We start from the raw sequence: 26,847 nt of genomic DNA, 5'->3' as shown, positions 1-26,847 counted from the left end.
TGATCACCATTAAACCATCACATTACACACACTTCAACACATCACTATCGCTGATCGCCATTAAACCATCACATTACACACACTTCAACACATCACTATCACTGATCACCATTAAACCATCACATCACACACACTTCAACACATCACTATCACTGATCACCATTAAACCATCACATTACACACACTTCAACACATCACTATCACTGATCGCCATTAAACCATCACATTACACACACTTCAGCACATCACTATCACTGATCACCATTAAACCATCACATTACACACACTTCAACACATCACTATCACTTATCCATCATTAAACCATCACATTGCACACACTTCAGCACATCACTATCACTTATCCATCATTAAACCATCACATTGCACACACTTCAACACATCACTATCACTTATCCATCATTAAACCATCACATTACACACACTTCAACACATCACTATCACTGATTTCATTTTTTTTCATTTTCATTTATTTATTTATTCACAAAATACCAAAAGTATAATAATGCAGTCATTGGAACAAAATCAAATAGGTATAGTGAATGGGTCCCCCAAAGAAGCTAGAGAAGCTTATGGGTGGGGGCTAGGGATGCTCATATTGACCGTTTAACCGTTAACCGAAAGTAAAAATTTTGACCGATTAATACTATCAGTTAAACGGTTTAAAACGTTTTTTTTAAAGCTTTTTTATTTATTTTTTTGCTGCATGGTTTAAAAATAAAATACTATATAACTTATATTTCTTAACTCACGGAGCGCGTCGACACGCCCAACCACACTCGTGACAGACTTTTTTTTTTCCGAGCAAGGCAAGCAAAATGAAGCGAGCGAAAAGAAGCACTGTGCATCTGCGTGCATATGCTGACGCAAAAGTGTGTGAAATTCGATGTAGTATGCACTCCAGGCGGCTAGGTGACAATGGACCGGTGATCGGCGCCTTCACTGTCTAGCAGACTTTGCGTTTTTACCCTGTCTATGTTTTTACCCTTTAGACGGGAACGCGACGGTGGAGCGTTTTTAAGATTACCACTCTGGAGGGTGGTTTCACTTTTTTGCGTTTTTAAGCCCCAAAAACGCCGTCGCCGTCTAAACGAAAGGCACATCTGATAAAATATTTTTACGTTTTCACCTTCACCCGCGAGCGTTCTCGTGTAAACAGGGCCTGTTTACGGAAAAGAAATTGCCAGTTTTTGAAAGCTTCGTTCAAACGGATTCAGTGTTTTCTTTTTGTCATCTTAATTTGTTAATTATTTAAGTTTAAAAAATATATTTAGTGTAGGCCTATTTTGTTTTTTATTTGTATTATTTTATTGTTTTTCTCTCACTGTCAGAAATGCTGCAGGTGCGTGAAAATTTAAACTGAATCCAGGTTCTGTATGCTGCTGTTTGCACTTTGCACGTTAAAATAAACCCTTTGATTAAAAAAAATGTGTTTGTATTTTTTTAAAGGGTCACAGATACGCGTCAATTTTATTTGTATTTAAATTCAATATTATAATCTTTCTTATCAGTTAATAACGGTTAATAATCGATTAACGAGCGGTGGTTGTCGGTTGGGAAAATTAATCGAAATGAGCATCCCTAGTGGGGGCCCATAATTTTACAAGAGAAAAGTAGTACGGTAAAGGTACATGATCACCACCTGGTACCAGACGATGATAACAGTGCACACAAGAAAAACGCACAAGGACATACATACAGTACATACACATACATTCATGCTCATACATCCCAGTAGTCCATGAGAAAGCAGTTATATATTAAATATAAGTTGATAAATAATAATTTTTTAGTTGTTTTTTAAAGTTGATCATCATTAAACCATCACATTACACACACTTCAGCACATCACTATCACTGATCACCATTAAACCATCACATTACACACACTTCAACACATCACTATCACTGATCACCATTAAACCATCACATTACGCACACTTCAACACATCACTATCACTGATCACCATTAAACCATCACATTACGCACACTTCAACACATCACTATCACTGATCACCATTAAACCATCACATTACACACACTTCAACACATCACTATCACTGATCACCATTAAACCATCACATTACACACACTTCAACACATCACTATCACTGATCACCATTAAACCATCACATTACACACACTTCAACACATCACTATCACTGATCACCATTAAACCATCACATTACACACACTTCAACACATCACTATCACTGATCACCATTAAACCATCACATTACACACACTTCAACACATCACTATCACTGATCACCATTAAACCATCACATTACACACACTTCAACACATCACTATCACTGATCACCATTAAACCATCACATTACACACACTTCAACACATCACTATCACTGATCACCATTAAACCATCACATTACACACACTTCAACACACCACTATCACTGATCACCATTAAACCATCACATTACGCACACTTCAACACATCACTATCACTGATCACCATTAATCCATCACATTACACACACTTCAACACATCACTATCACTGATCACCATTAAACCATCACATTACACACACTTCAGCACATCACTATCACTGATCACCATTAAACCATCACATTACACACACTTCAACACATCACTATCACTGATCACCATTAAACAATCACATTACACACACTTCAACACATCACTATCACTGATCACCATTAAACCATCACATTACACACACTTCAACACATCACTATCACTTATCCATCATTAAACCATCACATTACACACACTTCAACACATCACTATCACTGATCACCATTAAACCATCACATTACACACACTTCAACACATCACTATCACTGATCACCATTAAACAATCACATTACACACACTTCAACATATCACTATCACTGATCACCATTAAACCATCACATTACACACACTTCAACACATCACTATCACTGATCGCCATTAAACCATCACATTACGCACACTTCAACACATCACTATCACTGATCACCATTAAACCATCACATTACACACACTTCAGCACATCACTATCACTGATCACCATTAAACCATCACATTACACACACTTCAACACATCACTATCACTGATCACCATTAAACCATCACATTACACACACTTCAGCAAATCACTATCACTTATCCATCATTAAACCATCACATTACACACACTTCAACACATCACTATCACTTATCCATCATTAAACCATCACATTACACACACTTCAACACATCACTATCACTGATCACCATTAAACCATCACATTACACACACTTCAACACATCACTATCACTGATCACCATTAATCCATCACATTACACACACTTCAGCACATCACTATCACTGATCACCATTAATCCATCACATTACACACACTTCAACACATCACTATCACTGATCACCATTAAACCATCACATTACACACACTTCAACACATCACTATCACTGATCACCATTAAACCATCACATTACACACACTTCAGCACATCACTATCACTGATCACCATTAAACCATCACATTACACACACTTCAGCAAATCACTATCACTTATCCATCATTAAACCATCACATTACACACACTTCAACACATCACTATCACTTATCCATCATTAAACCATCACATTACACACACTTCAACACATCACTATCACTGATCACCATTAATCCATCACATTACACACACTTCAGCACATCACTATCACTGATCACCATTAAACCATCACATTACACACACTTCAGCAAATCACTATCACTTATCCATCATTAAACCATCACATTACACACACTTCAACACATCACTATCACTGATCACCATTAAACCATCACATTACACACACTTCAACACATCACTATCACTGATCACCATTAAACCATCACATTACACACACTTCAGCAAATCACTATCACTTATCCATCATTAAACCATCACATTACACACACTTCAACACATCACTATCACTTATTCATCATTAAACCATCACATTACACACACTTCAACACATCACTATCACTGATCACCATTAAACCATCACATTACGCACACTTCAACACATCACTATCACTGATCACCATTAATCCATCACATTACACACACTTCAGCACATCACTATCACTGATCACCATTAAACCATCACATTACACACACTTCAACACATCACTATCACTTATCCATCATTAAACCATCACATTACACACACTTCAACACATCACTATCACTGATCGCCATTAAACCATCACATTACACACACTTCAACACATCACTATCACTGATCACCATTAAACCATCACATTACACACACTTCAACACATCACTATCACTTATCCATCATTAAACCATCACATTACACACACTTCAACACATCACTATCACTGATCACCATTAAACCATCACATTACACACACTTCAACACATCACTATCACTTATCCATCATTAAACCATCACATTACACACACTTCAACACATCACTATCACTGATCACCATTAAACCATCACATTACACACACTTCAACACATCACTATCACTGATCACCATTAAACCATCACATTACACACACTTCAACACATCACTATTACTGATCACCATTAAACCATCACATTACACACACTTCAACACATCACTATCACTGATCGCCATTAAACCATCACATTACACACACTTCAACACATCACTATCACTGATCGCCATTAAACCATCACATTACACACACTTCAACACATCACTATCACTGATCACCATTAAACCATCACATTACACACACTTCAACACATCACTATCACTGATCACCATTAAACCATCACATTACACACACTTCAACACATCACTATCACTGATCGCCATTAAACCATCACATTACACACACTTCAACACATCACTATCACTGATCGCCATTAAACCATCACATTACACACACTTCAACACATCACTATCACTGATCGCCATTAAACCATCACATCACACACACTTCAACACATCACTATCACTGATCGCCATTAAACCATCACATCACACACACTTCAACACATCACTATCACTGATCGCCATTAAACCATCACATTACACACACTTCAACACATCACTATCACTGATCGCCATTAAACCATCACATTACACACACTTCAACACATCACTATCACTGATCGCCATTAAACCATCACATTACACACACTTCAACACATCACTATCACTGATCACCATTAAACCATCACATTACACAAACTTCAACACATCACTATCACTGATCACCATTAAACCATCACATTACACACACTTCAACACATCACTATCGCTGATCACAATTAAACCATCACATTACACACACTTCAACACATCACTATCACTGATCACCATTAAACCATCACATTACACACACTTCAACACATCACTATCACTGATCACCATTAAACCATCACATTACACACACTTCAACACATCACTATCACTGATCACCATTAAACCATCACATTACACACACTTCAACACATCACTATTACTGATCACCATTAAACCATCACATTACACACACTTCAACACATCACTATCACCGATCACCATTAAACCATCACATTACACACACTTCAACACATCACTATCACTGATCGCCATTAAACCATCACATTACACACACTTCAACACATCACTATCACTGATCGCCATTAAACCATCACATTACACACACTTCAACACATCACTATCACTGATCACCATTAAACCATCACATTACACACACTTCAACACATCACTATCACTGATCACCATTAAACCATCACATTACACACACACTTCAACACATCACTATCACTGATCACCATTAAACCATCACATTACACACACTTCAACACATCACTATCGCTGATCACCATTAAACCATCACATTACACACACTTCAGCACATCACTATCACTGATCACCATTAAACCATCACATTACACACACTTCAACACATCACTATCACTGATCACCATTAAACCATCACATTACACACACTTCAACACATCACTATCACTGATCACCATTAAACCATCACATTACACACACTTCAACACATCACTATCGCTGATCACCATTAAACCATCACATTACACACACTTCAGCACATCACTATCACTGATCACCATTAAACCATCACATTACACACACTTCAACACATCACTATCACTGATCACCATTAAACCATCACATTACACACACTTCAACACATCACTGATCTGTCATTAAATAATCACATCACACACACTTCACTATCACTGATCACCATTAAACATTACACACATCATCACTATCACTAATCCATCATTAAAAACAAACACATCGCACAAACCCACACATCACTATCACTGATCATTAAAGCATATATCACACACACCACTATCACATCATCCATCATTAATTCACACACATCACTATCACTGATCACCATTAAACCATCACATTACACATCCTTCAACACATCACTATCACTGATCACCATTAAACCATCACATTACACACACTTCAACACATCACTATCACTGATCACCATTAAACCATCACATTACACACACTTCAACACATCACTATCACTGATCACCATTAAACCATCACATTACACACACTTCAACACATCACTATCACTGATCACCATTAAACCATCACATTACACACACTTCAACACATCACTATCACTGATCACCATTAAACCATCACATCACACACACTTCAACACATCACTATCACTGATCACCATTAAACCATCACATTACACACACTTCAACACATCACTATCACTGATCACCATTAAACCATCACATTACACACACACTTCAACACATCACTATCACTGATCACCATTAAACCATCACATTACACACACTTCAACACATCACTATCACTGATCACCATTAAACCATCACATTACACACACTTCAACACATCACTATCACTGATCACCATTAAACCATCACATTACACACACTTCAACACATCACTATCACTGATCACCATTAAACCATCACATTACACACACTTCAACACATCACTATCACTGATCACCATTAAACCATCACATTACACACACTTCAACACATCACTATCACTGATCACCATTAAACCATCACATTACACACACTTCAACACATCACTATCACTTATCCATCATTAAACCATCACATTACACACACTTCAACACATCACTATCACTGATCCATCATTAAAAACCAACACATCACACACACTTCAACACATCACTGATCTGTCATTAAATAATCACATCACACACACTTCACTATCACTGATCACCATTAAACATTACACACATCATCACTATCACTAATCCATCATTAAAAACAAACACATCGCACAAACCCACACATCACTATCACTGATCATTAAAGCATATATCACACACACCACTATCACATCATCCATCATTAAATAATTCACACACATCACGATCACTGATCATAATTAAACTATTACATCACACACACATCAGCATCTGTTTTGGAAAGGAAATGTAATTATTATATAATCTTGTGATGACAACAGAAAGAGCAAACATCACTCACGGTGAAGCCCAGCATCTTGTAGTCTTTAGTGTAGACGGCTTTCCTCTTCTCCGTCCCGCCTGGATCACTGTCTCCTTCAAATGCGATTCTTCTGAGCTCAAATATGATATCTCTCTGTGTCTGAAGAATTCAAGCAGTGTGAAGGTTATAAACGAACGCAACTTTCCCAAGTATCTTGGAAAACGCTGAAAACAAATCAGTAATGTTTGGCTTTTCGTGCCATGATTATGCTGGCCAAACAGGAGCTATGAATCAATTTTCTACAGTCAGTCATGCTCAAATGTTTATTGTTTCCCAAAATCATAGTTCTAACAAACATTGGCAAACAGCATCACAAAACTTCAGCTCTCGACCTGTATTAAAAGCATGGTCTTATTTGTATGACATGTGGACTTAGATCTTGCATATGAATTCAGATAAACATCTTTAATCATACATGTTATTAAACATGCAGAAAAATTATATTTGCCATTTAAACGTCACTCTACTATTTTGTCATGAACGTACAACACTAATTATTTTAATGACTCAAACACAGGCTTTGTCAGATGTTGAGCCTGGTCTTCATTTCTTTGTAAATATTGTAATAATGCATTGAGATTTTTGTATGAACAAGAGTCCTGAAACAGGTTTGATCCACACGGAGATCAGATCTCACCATCATTAGCTCAGTCTGGGATTACATGACGAGTCTAAAGCCTAAATGCAGTATTTACAGATTTTTAGGTATTTCTGCTGTGCTTTAGTGATCTAAGTGAACACTGTCTGCTACAGTGGTGTACTAGTTATACAGGTACATCAAGACCTGAGCTCATATCCTTATCTGTAATATTTTCATCATATGCATGAATACTGAATACTTTCACATAAAGCATCTTTCATTCACTTTAGGTGCTATTCATCACTTCAATCATACTACATGTTCCCTCCATTAATCTTAATGACAAGTGAATCATTTTCAGACGTAAAGCTTGCCTGGTCATTGGGGTCCATTTTGGTCATCATGCGTTCCTCCAGAAGGTTGAAGGTCAAAACTTGCAGCACGTAGAGCTGATGTGCCATTTCCGCTTTGACGGGTCGATTCCCGCGGATGATGTGCTAGGAAAGACACAGAGGAGTTTCCTAAAACAACTCTCATTATCACACTGCTTCTAAAGCACTATCAACTAATGGTCCTACACACAGCTCCTAGCAGGACGTTCTGTGGTCTTTTGAAGAATGAAGATCTGATCAAAACACACTCATCAATTCAAAATCAATCTAATCAAATTAAATTAATTAAATAAAATCAATCAACCAACCAGCTGCTGTTTGCTGGATTCGTCACTAGTGATTTACTCCATCACATTTGGATCTGTTTTCTTTACAGATAATAGCAGAAAACGAGTGGCAAAGTGAACCTGACGCCATTACCTGCAGATCACAGACACTTACATTGAGTATGATGCCACGCAGGTGTTTCTGTGCCAGTGTACTCGCCATCTCCTGCCATAAACACACACACAGAGTCACATCAGTCTGATAATGTCTAAACCAGACTCCAAACTGCAATAAATACACAACCAACTGTAAGAAATGAGAATGTTTCGAGAGCATCCAACAAATCGGTTGAGTGAATGAATCAATGACTCATTCATAAGGACAGTCACATGTTTGGTTCCTGAACGAATCAGAGCTAACGAACCAATCGGTTGGTTATATCAGGACTAATGTGATGCTGCTTGCTTGATCAATCAGATTTGAGTACTGGAAATATTTCTTGTACACAATAGATTATTAATTATACTTTGTATTCGCTGTTACTATGTGATAATTTCCTACAAATTCTGTTTTCTTTTCATGTTGTTCTTGTATGTGTGTGTGAGAGTGTGTGTTCACCTGGCGTCTGTCCTCTGGTGTTTTGAGGAACAGGGCATTGATGAGAGCGATGGCGTATGTCTGGATCTCCTGATTGGACCTGAGGAGTTGATGACACACACACACACACAGTTAGAGGTATCTTGCTCTTGGACTCCAACACTTCTGGACTCTAGATCACGTGTCACTGTCTGGAGCTCTGGTGGGTTTTATTACACAGCTCGGCACGTTTGTGTGTGTGTGTGTGCGTGCGTGCGTGCAGGAGAGAAGCACGTGACCTGCTGCGAGTGTGTGTGCGTGTGTGTGTGCGTGTATGTGCTCACACTTGCAGGTGTGCGATGAGCTGCGCCACAGTGATCTCCTGCGCCACACGCTGGTACAGGCTGTGGCTGTTGAGCACCATACTCTCCAGGATGGCCAACGAGCGCTGCAGAATGGACACGTCCACCATGGGCTGGTTCACGTAACCTGCAATCTGTCATACACCACACTCACATGACTATCACATGACATAAACACTGGTCTACCAGGCAATGTAACTAAAAATTGACAACAAATCCATCTTCAAACAAGAAACATCCAACAAATTGGTTGAGTGAATGAGTCAATGACTCTTTCAGGAACTAAGCATTTGACTGTGTTTATGAACAAGTCATTGGGTCCTACCTTGCACCCAGCGCAATTGACTTTGTTCACCGACGCATGTGTCATTCCTATTTTGCACCCGACGCACAGCGGACTTTTCCCTCCACAGACGCACGCCGGTAAATTAGGGAATGAACTTGTGCTCCCGGGGGCGGTTCAGCGAAAAGAGGAGGCGTGTTCCGGCGCAAACGTTCCCTGGTGCTATTTTGCAGTTTCAGAAAACAATTCCTCCACTGACCAGGAGAAACCTCGTCTAAAGTCAGTGGCGCGTTATTCAGAGGCTATTTTAAGGGCGCATGCTTGGCCATAATGTAGCGTGTGCACAACACACACACACTTTGCTTCTCTCATCTACACAGACGCAGCAGTTCACATTTTGCAAACCATACATAATTACAAGGAAAAATATTCCACACGAGGGAAATCATTGTGGTGTCCATGAAGATGTGAAAAAATAGGCATAAATCTAGCTTACACGTTTAACCAAATTATCATACGGCTGTTTAACCGAAGCTAATTTGGGTGTGTTTCTCCATCCCCAATGTCACTTCTCTGTGTTTTACGGCCCTGACGAGAACGTCGGTCTCCTCGGCTGTGAACCGCTCCTGGCAAATCCGCCGTTATAATAGCAATCCGCCATGGAACAAGCGCGCCTGCTCTTAAAGGGAATGTGAGATGACGCTCTGATTGGTTTATTTCACGTTACGCCCAAACCACACCTATGAGTAATGAAGCGACTTCAGACCAATTCATTTTAGATTAGCGTCGGGTGCAAGAGTCATTTATCCCGCCGGTATAATAGCAACAGCGCCGAGATCCGCCCACAAAGTTACTTGCGTTTCAGATTGTTAAAATAGGGCCCATTGACTCATTCACTCAACCAATTTTTTTTCATTTGAATCATCACTAATGAACCATGTTGGTGAATGAATGGACTATTCTATCAGCCCTAATGCAATGCTGCTTGTCCAATCAGATTTGAGGACTGCGCTGCAAAAAATGCTTTTCTTACTTAGTATCTTTGTCTTGTTTCCAGTCCAAATAGCTAGAAATTGTTAAATCAAGAAGCATTAACTAGATAAGTAAAATGACATAAGAAATTCTATGTTGTTTTCTGATTAATAAAATTTAAATTAAGTGAGTTTTTGCTTAAAACAAGCAAAATGATCTGCCGAAGGGGTGAGAAAAATAATCTTGTTTTCCATCTGAATTAAGATTTTTTTTCTTACCCCGTTGGCAGATAATTATTCTTGTTTTAAGATTATTATTTTTTAGGTTGAGAAAGGCTTCTTTAGAAAGAGACGGACCTGTTAGAGTGTGTGTTTCACTTGCCTGTTTGATGAAGGACACAGAAATCAGATCCCAGGACACAATACCGTGATCCATGAGCTCCAGAAACGCTGTGAGAGTGAAGGCCAACATCTCCCCAAAACTACACACAGAAAACACACACGCAAAAGCACTGAAACACACACGTCTCTGAAACACACACTGAAATGAGCCGTGACGTCTGAACTGAATCATTTCTTCAATCTCCTACAATAATGAAGGATATAGTTTTAAATGTACGCCGCCGTTCAAAAGTTTGGGATCGGCACGATTTGTAATGTTTTTAAAAGAAGTCTCTTCTGCTCACCAAGGCTGCACTTACTGAATTAAAAATACAAACAAACAAAAAAACAGTAATATTGTGAAATATTATTACAATTTAAAATAACTGTTTTCTATTTGAATATATTTTAAAATGTAATTTATTCCTGTGATCAAAGCTGAATTTTCATCATCATTACTCCAGTCTTCAGTGTCACATGATCCTTCAGAAAGTGCAAAAAATAAGCTTTTGTAACATTATTCACTACCGCTCAAAGGTTTGGGGTCAGTGAGTATATTTTTTTGGGGGGGGGGATAAGATAAATCAATACTTTTATTCAGCAAGGATGCATTAAATTGATCAAAAGTGACAGTAAAAACATGTAGCAAAAGATTCTATTCAAATAAATGCTGTTCTTTTGAACTTTCTATTCATCAAAGAATTCTGCAAAATTTGTCCACAACTGTTTTCAACATTGATAATAAACGTTTCCTGATCATCAAATCATCATATTAGAGTGATTTCTGAAGGATCATGTGACACTGAAGACTGGAGTAATGATGCTGAAAATTCAGCTTTGATCACAGGAATAAATGACTCTTTACTCTATATTCACACAAGGCTCGAAATTGCAACCATTTTGGTCGCATTCGCTCCCGAAATTTAATCTACGTGACTTTAAAATATATTTGGGAGTTATATTTGATTGTTGAAGATTTAATCGTCAGGATGCTGCTCAATTGGCAGAGCTCAACGTGAAATTTAACACCATATATTAAATATATGTGAAATCTGTTAATATATTATACATATAAATTGTAGTTGTAATGCTCCTTAATTTTCAGTCTGTGCTTCTAAATGTTTGAAGTTGCTACCAAGTACAAAAAATCTTTTTTTATTTTGTTACCCTGTTCACACAGAAAACAGTTACTTTAAATTGTAATATTTCATAATATTACTGTTTTTACTGTATTTTTGATCAAATAAATTGCCTTGGTGAGCAAGCAATTTTTTTTAAATATATATATTTTATCAAGAGGTAAAATGTTATCATATTTTTTGTGATTAGCCATTTAAATCTCTTTGCATGCATCAAAAGTTTACAGTAGCAGCCAAAAGTGATCGGCATCTTGACTCTTTATTTAAATATTATTGATAACAATGTGTTAAAGAGTTTATGTAGTTGTGCTCAGAGTTAATTATTTTATTTGTGATAGTAACGCAATGAAACATGACAAATTGTGTGATAGGCTGTCATACAAAGAAATTGTGAAAACATGCAAAAACAATAAAAAATATTAATAACTGATTATGTTGTAGTCGATGTTTGCTATTTCCTTTAAGCTTTTTGCTTTTTTTTGCATTGTAAAATAAAGCTGGAACTGTCATTTGCCTTTTTTTGCCAAACAATTTTTTAGCAGATAAATACCATAACCAAGTTTAGTGTTTTGTTCTTCCCTAATATTTAAAATATTTTTGATGGTTTAATCGAACTTGTAGTGACACTAAAAACAAAAACAAACATCACTTTTGGCCACAGCTGTACATGAGTCCATCAAGCTCATATGTGTGTGTGTGTGTGTGAGGGACACTGACTGTGTGCCGCTCTCCACGAGCCGTGCCAGCGTCGCCAGGCCCTCCATGTTGATGAACTCTGTGGCGAACGTGGGGTCAGCGGAGAGTTTGGCTAACTCTTTCAGCGCCTCCAGACGCGCGTCGATCCCGTGAGACTGGATCCGCTCCAGCAGCTGTCGAGCCGCTCGCATCTAACACACACAACAGTCCCGTCAAGACCTCCAGCCCTCACACTGTGTCGGACCTACGGGAATCAGAGCTGACTTCCACACAGTCACCTTCACTTATACAGCGCTTTAAACAATATAGACTGTTTCACAGCAGCTTTACAGAGATAACAGGAGATTACAGTAACTGAGATTTGGCTTTACAGCAGCTCTAGAATAAAGTTATTGTCCAGATAAAGCTAGTTTAGATTGATTCACTTCCGTTGCGAAGATCATTAGTTATTAACTTAGCGGCCGCTAACACACACCGTTCTAACAGGAAACACTTAATGCGCTCCGGCCACTCATCCACAGACAACAGTGTTTAGTGTAGTGTAGTGTAGTGTGTAGTGTAGTGTAGTGTAGTGTAGTGTAGTGTAGTGTGTAGTGTAGTGTAGTGTAGTGTAGTGTAGTGTAGTGTGTAGTGTAGTGTAGTGTAGTGTGTAGTGTAGTGTAGTGTAGTGTAGTGTAGTGTAGTGTAGTGTGTAGTGTAGTGTAGTGTAGTGTGTAGTGTAGTGTAGTGTAGTGTAGTGTAGTGTAGTGTGTAGTGTAGTGTAGTGTAGTGTGTAGTGTAGTGTAGTGTAGTGTAGTGTGTAGTGTAGTGTATAGTGTAGTGTAGTGTAACAACAGTGTGTAGTGTAATGTGTAGTGTAACAACAGTGTGTAGTGTAATGTAGTGTAGTGGGTAGTGTAACAAAAGTGTGTAGTGTAGTGTAGTGTGTAGTGTAGTGTAGTGTAGTGTGTAGTGTAGTGTAGTGTATAGTGTAGTGTAGTGTAGTGTGTAGTGTAACAACAGTGTGTAGTGTAATGTGTAGTGTAGTGTAGTGTAGTGTGTAGTGTAGTGTAGTGTATAGTGTAGTGTAGTGTGTAGTGTAACAACAGTGTGTAGTGTAATGTAGTGTGTAGTGTAGTGTAGTGTATAGTGTAGTGTAGTGTGTAGTGTAACAACAGTGTGTAGTGTAATGTGTAGTGTAACAACAGTGTGTAGTGTAATGTAGTGTAGTGGGTAGTGTAACAAAAGTGTGTAGTGTAATGTAGTGTGTAGTGTAGTGTAGTGTAGTGTAGTGTAGTGTGTAGTGTAGTGTATAGTGTAGTGTAGTGTGTAGTGTAACAACAGTGTAGTGTAATGTGTAGTGTAACAACAGTGTGTAGTGTAATGTAGTGGTGTGTAGTGTAACAAAAGTGTGTAGTGTAATGTAGTGTGTAGTGTAACAAAAGTGTGTAGTGTAGTGTATAGTGTAGTGTGTAGTGTAACAAAAGTGTGTAGGGTAATGTAGTGTAGTGTGTAGTGTAACAACAGTGTTTAGTGTAATGTGGTGTAGTGTAACAACAGTGTTTAGTGTAATGTAGTGTAGTGTGTAGTGTAACAAAAGTGTGTAATGTAGTGTAGTGTGTAGTGTAACAACAGTGTTTAGTGTAATGTAGTGTAGTGTGTAGTGTAACAAAAGTGTGTAATGTAGTGTAGCGTGTAGTGTAACAACAGTGTTTAGTGTAATGTAGTGTAGTGTGTAGTGTAACAACAGTGTGTAGTGTAATGTAGTGTAGTGTGTAGTGTAACAACAGTGTGTAGTGTAATGTAGTGTAGTGTGTAGTGTAACAACAGTGTTTAGTGTAATGTAGTGTAGTGTGTAGTGTAACAAAAGTGTGTAATGTAGTGTAGTGTGTAGTGTAACAACAGTGTTTAGTGTAATGTAGTGTAGTGTGTAGTGTAACAACAGTGTGTAGTGTAATGTAGTGTAGTGTATAGTGTAACAACAGTGTTTAGTGTAATGTAGTGTAGCGTGTAGTGTAACAACAGTGTTTAGTGTAATGTAGTGTAGTGTGTAGTGTAACAACAGTGTTTAGTGTAATGTAGTGTAGTGTGTAGTGTAACAACAGTGTGTAGGGTAATGTAGTGTAGTGTGTAGTGTAACAACAGTGTGTAGTGTAATGTAGTGTAGTGTATAGTGTAACAACAGTGTTTAGTGTAATGTGGTGTAGTGTGTAGTGTAACAACAGTGTTTAGTGTAATGTAGTGTAGTGTGTAGTGTAACAACAGTGTGTAATGTAGTGTAGTGTGTAGTGTAACAACAGTGTTTAGTGTAATGTAGTGTAGTGTGTAGTTAACAACAGTGTTTAGTGTAATGTAGTGTAGTGTATAGTGTAACAACAGTGTTTAGTGTAATGTAGTGTAGTGTGTAGTGTAACAACAGTGTGTAGTGTAATGTAGTGTAGTGTATAGTGTAACAACAGTGTTTAGTGTAATGTGGTGTAGTGTGTAGTGTAACAACAGTGTTTAGTGTAATGTAGTGTAGTGTGTAGTGTAACAAAAGTGTGTAATGTAGTGTAGTGTGTAGTGTAACAACAGTGTTTAGTGTAATGTAGTGTAGTGTGTAGTTAACAACAGTGTTTAGTGTAATGTAGTGTAGTGTAACAACAGTGTTTAGTGTAATGTAGTGTAGTGTAACAAAAGTGTGTAATGTAGTGTAGTGTGTAGTGTAACAACAGTGTTTAGTGTAATGTAGTGTAGTGTGTAGTGTAACAACAGTGTGTAGTGTAATGTAGTGTAGTGTATAGTGTAACAACAGTGTTTAGTGTAATGTAGTGTAGTGTGTAGTGTAACAACAGTGTTTAGTGTAATGTAGTGTAGCGTGTAGTGTAACAACAGTGTTTAGTGTAATGTAGTGTAGTGTGTAGTGTAACAACAGTGTTTAGTGTAATGTAGTGTAGTGTGTAGTGTAACAACAGTGTGTAGTGTAATGTAGTGTAGTGTGTAGTGTAACAACAGTGTTTAGTGTAATGTAGTGTAGTGTGTAGTGTAACAACAGTGTTTAGTGTAATGTAGTGTAGTGTGTAGTGTAACAACAGTGTTTAGTGTAATGTAGTGTAGTGTGTAGTGTAACAACAGTGTTTAGTGTAATGTAGTGTAGTGTGTAGTGTAACAACAGTGTTTAGTGTAATGTAGTGTAGTGTGTAGTGTAACAACAGTGTGTAGTGTAATGTAGTGTAGTGTGTAGTGTAACAACAGTGTTTAGTGTAATGTGGTGTAGTGTGTAGTGTAACAACAGTGTTTAGTGTAATGTAGTGTAGTGTATAGTGTAACAACAGTGTTTAGTGTAATGTGGTGTAGTGTGTAGTGTAACAACAGTGTTTAGTGTAATGTAGTGTAGTGTAACAACAGTGTTTAGTGTAATGTAGTGTAGTGTAACAAAAGTGTGTAATGTAGTGTAGTGTGTAGTGTAACAACAGTGTGTAGTGTAATGTAGTGTAGTGTATAGTGTAACAACAGTGTTTAGTGTAATGTAGTGTAGTGTATAGTGTAACAACAGTGTTTAGTGTAATGTGGTGTAGTGTGTAGTGTAACAACAGTGTTTAGTGTAATGTAGTGTAGTGTAACAACAGTGTTTAGTGTAATGTAGTGTAGTGTAACAAAAGTGTGTAATGTAGTGTAGTGTATAGTGTAACAACAGTGTGTAGTGTAATGTAGTGTAGTGTGTAGTGTAACAACAGTGTTTAGTGTAATGTAGTGTAGTGTGTAGTGTAACAACAGTGTGTAGTGTAATGTAGTGTGTAGTGTAATGTAGTGTACTGTGTGCAGATGTGTAGTCTCTACAAATTGACATCAACAAATGTTGACATAATAAACATAATACAGAATGTTTTGTCGCTTCCGCTTCTCCATGTGACCTGGAGCATTATCTGTGCAGAGGGGTGTGTGTGTATGTGTGTGTGTGTGTGTGTGTGTGTGTGTGTGTGTGTGTGTGTGTGTGTGTGTGACTCACAGGAGAGATGGCCAGGCGGAGGATACTGCCGTTCTTCATCTCACTACGACTCTGAAAGACAAACACAGATTATATCCATCAAACTCCTGCTCCACCGGACAGACAAAGACCTTCTCCGGTTAGAATATTCAATTCAATTCAATTCACATTTATTTGCGTAGCGCTTTTCACAATACACATCGTTTGAAAGCAGCTTTACAGAAAATGCATGAGTCCACATTACAGTTTAGAGTGAACTGGATAACACACTAAGGGCCCTATTTTAAAGATCTGAAACGCAAGTATCAAGCGCGAAACGCAAGTAACTTTATGGGAGGATCTCGGGCGCTGTTGCTATTATACCGGCGGGATAAATGACTCTTGCGCCCGACGCAAATCTAAATGTGTTGGTCTGAAGTCGCTTCATTACTCATAGGTGTGGTTTGGGTGTAACGTGAAATAAACCAATCAGAGCTTCATCTCACATTCCCTTTAAGAGCAGGCGCGCTTGTTCCATGGCGGATTGCTATTATAACGGCGGATTTGCCAGGAGCGGTTCACAGCCGAGGAGACCGACGTTCTCGTCAGGGCCGTAAAACACAGAGAAGTGACATTGGGGATGGAGAAACACACCCAGATTAGCTTCGCTTAAACAGGCGTATGATAATTTGGGTAAATGTGTAAGCTAGATTTATGCCTATTTTTTCACATCTTCATGGACACTATAATGATTTCCCTCGTGTGGAATATTTTTCCTTGTAATTATGAATGGTTTGCAAAAATGTGAACTGCTGCGTCTGTGTAGATGAGAGAAGCAAAGTGTGTGTGTTGTGCACACGCTACATTATGGCCAAGCATGAACCCTTAAAATAGCCTCTGAATAACGCGCCACTGACTTTAGACGAGGTTTCTCCTGGTCAGTGGAGGAATTGTTTTCTGAAACTGCAAAATAGCACCAGGGAAAGTTTGCGCAGGAACACGCCTCCTCTCTTCGCTGAACCGCCCCCGGGAGCGCAAGTTCATTCCCTAATTTACCGGCGTGCGTCTGTGGAGGGAAAAGTCCGCTGTGTGTCGGGTGCAGAATAGCAATGATACATGAAGTCAATTGCAATGGGTGCAAGATAGGGCCCTTTATTTTAGTGTCATTGTTACATATGTTACATGTACTTACCATAGTAATAACAGTAAATGATGCATAATTACATGCAACTAACCCTCAACCAAACCCTAATCCTACCCTAACCCTATAGTAAGTACATGTAGTTGATTATTATTACTCAGCACTTAAATATATAATTACACTGTAACAATGACACCTTAAAATAAAGGGTTACACAAAGAGTGGATCTCTGAGCTGAGTGAGTGAGTGAGTGGAGGCGGGGCTCATTTGCATATTCATAGAACCGCATATACTAAATAAGGCAAGGGTGTCGAGTTACATTCAAGATATTTTAAAGGAGAACTCCGGTCAATTTTAACATTGAGCTCATTTTTTTGTAAATTTGGAGTGTTGTCAGTACAGAGAACAACGACAAAAATCGGTGTTGCCTACACCGTGTTATCCTCTTTTTAAAATTTGCACCCTGTTGACTTCAATGGGGCAAGTTTTAAACCTGCTTTTAGCCTCTTAACATCCTTGATGTGTCATTACAAGTGCACAGGTCATGTGAGTGATTCCTTCAGAGTGAACACGGGTGAATCTGACTGCAGTAGATGTGAAAGAAATTAATAAAAATGATGTTATTTCAGCCAGCGCACATACCTGTGTTTACATCCTGTTTTCGGTTGAAGTCCAGAGTAATCCATTGTCGAGTTCGGGCGCATGATCGTACGTACTAAACCTATGCGCCCGAACTCGACAATCGACTACTGTGGACTTCGACCGAAAACAGGAAGTAAATACAGGTATGAGCGCTGGCTGAATAAACATCATTTTTATTCATATCTTTCACATTTACTGCAGTCAGATTCACCCGTGTTCACTCTGAAGGAATCACTCACATGACCTGTGCACTTGTAATGACACATCAAGGATGTTAAGAGGCTAAAAGCAGGTTTAAAACTTGCCCCATTGAAGTCAACAGGGTGCAAATTTTAAAAAGAGGATAACACGGTGTAGGCAACACCGATTTTTGTCGTTGTTCTCTGTACTGACAGCACTCCAAATGTACAAAAAAATGAGCTCAATGTTAAAATTGACCGGAGTTCTCCTTTAAGGCATGAAGAGGAAGGAAAAACATTTAAATATGTAATTTTGGTGATCAAAGATGAGTTTTAATGGATAAAATGATCGACTACAGGAGGATTTTAAAGCACTTTAATGAACTAAAACAGCGATATTAAAAGATCCAAGTTCAGTATATCCAGCTTATTGATGATGCATACTACACACAGGCGAGCAGATGAACCCAGGATATTAATGCAACATGCTGAATGGATAAAGTTTTCTTTAAAAAAAACCTTAATATAACGAGAAACTGTGTGTTGTGTTTATATTCTGGGTTCATCCGCTCGCCTGTACATAGCATCATCAATAAGGTTTATTCTGAATTTGGTCTTTTAATATGTCTTAATAAACTTAATAAAAATGACTGGAGGTCAATGGAAGAAAGCCTTGTTTTCGTTCCTGTAAGTGTGTGACGTCACGTGGAAACTGAGGATATCCAGTTGCAGTGGATCTTCACCTGTTCAGTGATGTAGAGCTGCGGCCCGTCAGCGTAACGCAGGGCGAACTGCTCCGATCCCGACAGAGACCATCTACAACACACACAACACACACTGATGTCACCTGATGCAGCATCTCAGTCACTGTGACCCAGACACACACCATGCACTCACTTCTGCTCAGATATAATCACCAAAACACTGGAGAGAGAGAACATGAACGCTAAAGATGTGAACCATCATGTTGTTTTTTCATGCACTGGGCTGCGTTCTCCGATAACGTTGTCTCTTAGCGCGCTACGAAGACTCAAAAGGTACACCTTAACTACAGGTATACCTTTCCTACGTGTGTTCTCCGAACTATACCTTAGGAGGTTGCTTAAGGTAAACCTTCTTAAGTTCGACCTTAGCAGGCGCTGTCCATGGTGGAGGCGCTGAATAGGTTGATATCGATGCCTCGATGATCGATTGTGCGCTCTTTCCTTCACAGCGGTATAGGTAAAGTATTGAGAAAACAATGTTCTTTATAAAGAAGCGTTTTAGAAATAGTACAAACTGCATTTATCGGGCTCATTGAAATATGTACATGCAGAAATAAATATGAGTATGTGTTTATAATTTAGCAAGTGTGCAATCCCAAACCCTCACGGCCATAAGTGTGTTAATGTTCTCCTCAACGTATGCTGATTATCCACCAGCCATGTAGTTGACATACACTAACTGGCTCCGCGGACGGCGCCGTCTTTGATTTAAAACAAGTACTCGCTGTCTCGCTGCCATAGCTATAAAGTTTGTGTAAACTCATCTTTCTTTATATAGACTCCTAAGCCTTTTCTGTCAAATGGTTCGCCAGCTGATGTGCCTTAGGATAGTAATTAAAAAAGCTAACAACCATTAGTGTATGGAAACTTTATTAATGAAAACACTTCCATACACTGGGTGTAGGCTATAACAACTTAAGTATTTTATGTGTAAAATTTTAAAGTAAAGTAAAAATGTAATTTTAATACTAAATCAGATTTTATATTAAATGTTCATATAAAATTTTCTATGTGTAATTAAACTGCGATGTAAAAAAGCTTTTTGCGTAGTGGTGGCCACTAGCGGTATGAACCGTCAGCAGCGATAAGGTATAGCGAAGAGCGCTCCAGACCAACCTTACGAACGTATGACTTACAGAAGGTTTACTTAACTAAGAAGGTTTCGGAAAACACGTATTAACGATAAGGTACTTCTTAAGGTACAACTTAAGAACGACGTAGCGTTACGGTAGTTTCGGAGAACGCAGCCCTGGTCAGTTTTGAGGTCTATTTTGGTCTTTTTTCAGACTAGTAGAAATAAAACATTCAAAATTCACATTTAAGTGTTTATTTTATTGCACTTTATCCGTAGATTTCAATTCCGATCCATATCTTTGAAGGCTGAGAGTCAGAAATCTCCACTTCAGCAGCTTTACACACACACCACACTTTCCTTTATATTCTGAAGGTTTGTTCATATATCATTCGCCTGGTTTAAAGGGATAGTTCTGCCAAAAAATTATATTTAACCCATGATTTACTCACCCTCAAGCCGTTCGAGATGCATATGTCAAACATTTTTCAGACGAACACATTTTCAGTTATTTTAGAAAATGTCTTAGATCTTTCAGTGGTTATAATGTGAAGTTATGGGGTCCACCTCCTTCAAGTCCCAAAAATGTGCATGCATCCTTCACAAAAGTAATCCATCCGGCTCCAGGGGGATAAACTTCACATTATAACCACTGAAAGATCTAAGACATTTTCTAAAATAACTGAAAATGTGTTCGTCTGAAAAATGATTGACGTATGCATCTCGAACGGCTTGAGGGTGAGTAAATCATGGGTTAAATATCATTTTTTGGCAGAACTATCCCTTTAAACATTTTCCTCTTGAAAGTGTGGTGAAAATGTGTTGTTCTGTCTGTTGATGGAGTGATACACTGCAAAAAATGCTTTTCATACTCAGTATTTTTGTCTGGTTTCCAGTCCAAATATCTCAAATTCTTAAATCAAGATGCGTTTACTAGATGAGTAAAATGCCAAAAGATATGATGTCTTGTTTTCTGGGGTAATAAATCAAAATTAAGTGAGTTGATGCTTAAAACAAGCAAAAATATCTACCAATTCTGTTTGAATTAAGATTATTTGACAGATATTTTTGCTTGTTTTAAGCAACAAATCACTTAATTTTGATTTATTTGCCCAGAAAACAAGACATCATATCTTTTGGCATTTTACTCATCTAGTAAATGCTTCTTGATTTAAGAATTTTGAGATATTTGGACTGGAAACCAGACAAAAATACTGAGTAAGAAAAGCATTTTCTCAGTGTAAAAAAGAGAACTTTAACTTTAACAAGAAGTTTGAATCTGGCTTTATCCAATGTTCAGATTTCTGTTGTGGAAATGTATGCAAATCAGTGCACTTTTAATTAGACATTAACTAATTTGCATGTTTAAACTTACAATTACAGAAAACCTGTGATGCAAAAAATGTTTGCAATACAAACTGAAATTGGACATTTCTCACAAAACAACTACATTGTGATATAAACCAGTGGTTCAGTGTGTAAAATAACACATCTCACACTAGATTCGTGCCCGTCTCTGAGAGTTTAGTTAGCAGTGAGTGAAAATAAACTCAGATTTGAGGTCAGGTTTAGTTCAGGTCATTCAGAGAGACGTGAGTGTGTGAATTCAGCACAATGTCAGTGTTTAGCTGTAGCTTTAGCAAACTTACCCATCACACACTTCTCTAATGATGGACGCCAGTGGCTTCTTCTGCAACACACACACACACACACACATTACAGACTCTCTGCTGTGAATCTCTTTAATCAAACAGCACATGTAGCTTCTGCACAAATACTACAGTAATCACTAGTGGTCGACCGATATATTGCCATGACCTATATATATCAGTCTATATTTGGCATGTTTTAATTATCAGCATCGGCTGATCAATTTTTCTGTTTGGCCCATATGTCGGACGCAGGACTTTTATTTTGAAAGTGATGAGAACACCAGCGGCTTCGTGTCCAACGGTTCACGCCACGTTTTTCCACGAGATTCCGACTTGTAAAAAGCGTTCACGTCCTTCTTCATGTATTTACTACTCTGTCTTGTAGAACGTCACAGGTTTTCATCTTGTAATTACAACGTTATTACAATTGTTCTTCTCTTTCTGTTCCATTTGTAAGAACTGAACTGGGAAAAAGGGCTTTTATGCATGCAGCTCCATTTACTCCAAACGAAACTGAAATTACAAACTCGGGTGTCTATGGAACATTTTAAATCTATTATTCGGTCACTTGAAGAAGACTCAATGATGTGCAATTGTTTTTAAGTGTTTTAATTTTTTACTTGTTGTTTTGATGTGTGTGTGTGTGTGTGATTGAAACTGCTGGCCATTCTTGGCCAGGACAGTCCTGTGAAAGAGATGTTTAATCTCAGCGAAAGCAGCACATTCTCCGTCTTCATTGGTTTACGGTCGTTGCTTAAAGGAACAATTCACTTAAAACTGAAAATTCTGTCATCATCATTTTGTAAGAATTGAGAAATTAGAAAATGCCGGACAGTCTGGTTGAAGAGCGACCAGACCCTGAGAGGACAAAAGGACCTCTCTGGAAATTACCATTTGAACTTCCCCTTGTGCACTATCGAGACCTCCGAGTCATCCTAATCTACATCTCTTTCCCTCTCCCCTCACCCTCTCTCTCTCATGCTGAGATCACCTGAATTCACACAAGAAAATATATATTTTAATGTGAATGATTAACATCGAGTATTAGACATGTTTAGTATCATTTGAAATGTCTCAGAGCGACTGGTACACATGTCTCATTTCCAAATAAGTAAAACAAAAGGTAATAAGGTTTTTAAGAGTTTAGGGATAACTGGCACACAGGGGAAGGTGGTCTCCTGGCTAATGGTCTCACACCCACAAAAGGTGTATCCTCTGAATGCAAATTTCCATTGTTAGAAGATGTTTCCATGTGAGAGAGGTTCTGACTATATAATTTTTTTTTTTTTTTTGACAGGGACAATGGACAGTAAAAAAAAAAACGGTCCCAGAATTAGCCACAGGGCTAAATTTCATCTGCAGTCCCTGGGCAGAAAGTATCAAATCACATTACATACAATATAATAACCCACAAGAGAAAAATATACGACACATTGTCTATCATTTAACAATAAATACAGCAATATTACTACCAAAAAATCTCAATATACATCCTATAAAATCACATAATATTACAAAATCAATCCCCCATAATTATAAAACCTTGACAAAACAGGAGTATTTAATGATTACAGACCTGACTCCTTTTTAAACACATTTTCAAATGCAGCTTAAACTGTGTCAATGTATGACATTGTCTAATAACAATTGGTAAGTTATTCCAGTTTTTAACAGCTCTTACAGAAAAAGCTGATCGACCAAACTCAGTTACTCTAAAATGTGCTTCACAATCACCTCTTGATGAAGCCCTTGTTTGTCTTATATTTTCTCTACGTGAAGCTACAAATGCTTTTAAAGGAGGAGGTGCAAGATCATTTACAATTTTATACATTAAACAACAATTGTAAAATATAATAAAATTGTCAAAAGTAAAAAAATTGTGCTTTTGGATTATAAGGCAATGATGGTATCTATTAGGTTTCTTGTCAAATGCCTTTAGAGCACGTTTGTATAAGGTATATAAAGGTCTGAGAGTAGATTTTCCTGATTGTGACCATGAAGTAATACAATAAGAAAAATTAGAAAAAATCAAAGAATGCAAATAAATTCTTGCAGCTTCCAGTGAAAGTTGACTCCGTATAAATTTAAAGTTTCTAAGTTGAGGTGTCACTACACAAACTATTTTTTTTATATGCTTTTCAAATGTTAAGTGCGTATCTAAAATAACTCCAATAATGAAATGTAGCAAAGGGTTCGAGGCCTTTCTGTATTTCAGATTAGCCCGTGAGTCTGAGAGTGAGACCTCTCAGCTTCACGTATAATGTCGGGTTCGCATCTCTTCTCTTTATTCCAGAGCATTTGATGTTTTGTATCGATTATCTTTTGAATTGATTATGAAATTGGCATGATACATTTACCTGACATAATAAATTGTTACATTTGATTATTCTAACTGACTTTGACATTATTTTCATTAAAGAGTTAAAAGGAATTTATGGAGTCAGATGAAATAACGAGAGAATACATATTCAAATGTATTGCATTTAATCAAAAAATACTTTGCCTCGAGAAAAGACAGTAACACGTAAAGACCTTCTGCGCTGGTCGGATGCCGGACTTTGGGCCGATCGAGCGCGAGCTTACAATCTACTCACCCTGTTTCAAACCTGTATGAATTTCTGTCTTCCACTGAACACAAAGGAAGATATTTTGAAGAATGTTGGGAACCAAACAGTTGATGGACCCTATTGACTTCCATTATATATTTTTTCCTACTATGGAAGTCAATGGAGTCCATTTTCATTTTTAAGTGAACTATTACTCTACGGGCCCTATTTTAACGATCTGAAACGCAAGTATCAAACGCGAAACGCAAGTAACTTTGTGGGCGGATCTCGGGCGCTGTTGCTATTATACCGGCGGGATAAATGACTCTTGCGCCCGACGCAAATCTAAAATGTGTTGGTCTGAAGTCGCTTCATTACTCATAGGTGTGGTTTGGTCGTAACGTGAAATAAACCAATCAGAGCGTCATCTCACATTCCCTTTAAGAGCAGGCGCGCTTGTTCCATGGCGGATTGCTATTATAACGGCGGATTTGCCAGACGCGCGCCAGGAGCGGTTCACAGCCGAGGAGACCGACGTTCTCGTCAGGGCCGTAAAACACAGAGAAGTGACATTGGGGATGGAGAAACACACCCAAATTAGCTTCGGTTAAACAGGCGTATGATAATTTGGGTAAATGTGTAAGCAAGATTTATGCCTATTTTTCACATCTTCATGGACACTATAATGATTTCCCTCGTGTGGAATATTTTTCCTTGTAATAATGTATGGTTTGCAAAATGTGAACTTCTGTGTCTGTGTAGATGAGAGAAGCAAAGTGTGTGTGTGTTGTGCACACGCTACATTATGGCCAAGCATGCGCCCTTAAAATAGCATCTGAATAACGCGCCACTGACTTTAGATGAGGTTTCTCCTGGTCAGTGGAGGAATTGTTTTCTGAAACTGCAAAATAGCACCAGGGAACGTTTGCGCCGGAACACGCCTCCTCTCTTCGCTGAACCGCCCCCGGGAGCGCAAGTTCATTCCCTAATTTACCGGCGTGCGTCTGTGGAGGGAAAAGTCCGCTGTGCGTCGGGTGCAGAATAGCAATGATACATGAAGTCAATTGCAAAGGGTGCAAGATAGGGCCCTATAACTCTTTCTTAAATGACAAGATTTTCCAGCAATCCGTGTTTTCACTGTCATTCAGTAGGGGATGAAATAGTACATTTAATAGTATCTTCCGAAATAGTGCAGCATCTCCGGATCCGGAATAGTCATTGTTTTTACGATTAAATTCCCACAGATGAACAGGGGATTTCCTACAAAATGTGTAACCTTAGTCATTTTCTTCTTGCTTTTACATCAGTACAGTAGTGGCTGATAACTGGATTTACTGTGGTATTGTGACTGAAAATATCACCATTTTGTAAAAAAGGAAAGGAGCATAATGTGCTTTAAGAGGACAGTGCATTGGTCAGAAATGTCAGCAGGTCAAACAACAGCAACAGCACAAAACAACCTGCATGTGTTGGTGTCACTAATTACTGAGTAATTAGTTACTGTAATTTTTTGCAGTCCTTAAGAGCAGGACCAATAGACTCAAAAACTGTTTTTTTTCCTTGGGCCATTAGGTCAGTGAATTCATAAAGTATGTGTGTACTATGATGTGTAAATAAGGTATATATTTCTTACTTCTCTCTTTTTTTTTTTCTTTTTTTTTTATGTTTATATATTTATTATGCAATATAAAACAATAG

At 38.0% G+C, this 26,847-nt stretch overlaps 1 protein-coding gene and 1 long non-coding RNA gene across 3 annotated transcripts in view; both read right to left on the bottom strand.

The window, feature by feature from the left end:
* elmo2 (engulfment and cell motility 2) overlaps window positions 1-26,847 on the bottom strand; it is a 47,477-nt gene that overhangs the window by 16,740 nt on the left and 3,890 nt on the right. The window contains exons 3-12 of one of the 2 annotated variants that reach the window (XM_079857468.1): window positions 22,601-22,641; window positions 19,859-19,931; window positions 17,196-17,246; window positions 13,250-13,419; window positions 11,395-11,494; window positions 9,741-9,892; window positions 9,439-9,517; window positions 8,995-9,045; window positions 8,536-8,658; window positions 7,561-7,680 (exon numbers count right to left, since the gene is read on the bottom strand). In XM_079857468.1, the coding sequence (XP_079713594.1) occupies window positions 7,561-7,680; window positions 8,536-8,658; window positions 8,995-9,045; window positions 9,439-9,517; window positions 9,741-9,892; window positions 11,395-11,494; window positions 13,250-13,419; window positions 17,196-17,246; window positions 19,859-19,931; window positions 22,601-22,641 (960 nt within the window). The remainder of the gene's footprint in view (window positions 1-7,560; window positions 7,681-8,535; window positions 8,659-8,994; window positions 9,046-9,438; window positions 9,518-9,740; window positions 9,893-11,394; window positions 11,495-13,249; window positions 13,420-17,195; window positions 17,247-19,858; window positions 19,932-22,600; window positions 22,642-26,847) is intronic. The other variant, XM_079857469.1, reaches the window with a different exon arrangement.
* On the bottom strand, window positions 603-1,482 carry LOC307150720. Its single transcript, XR_013819771.1, has 2 exons — window positions 753-1,482; window positions 603-720 (listed from the first exon to the last, which is right to left on the bottom strand). It is a non-coding gene; the product is annotated as an uncharacterized lncRNA (long non-coding RNA).

This window comes from Squalius cephalus, assembly GCF_949319135.1.
Source record: "Squalius cephalus genome assembly, chromosome: 22".
Taxonomy (NCBI): Eukaryota; Metazoa; Chordata; class Actinopteri; order Cypriniformes; family Leuciscidae; genus Squalius; species Squalius cephalus.
This window is presented reverse-complemented; position numbering and strand designations above follow the sequence as displayed.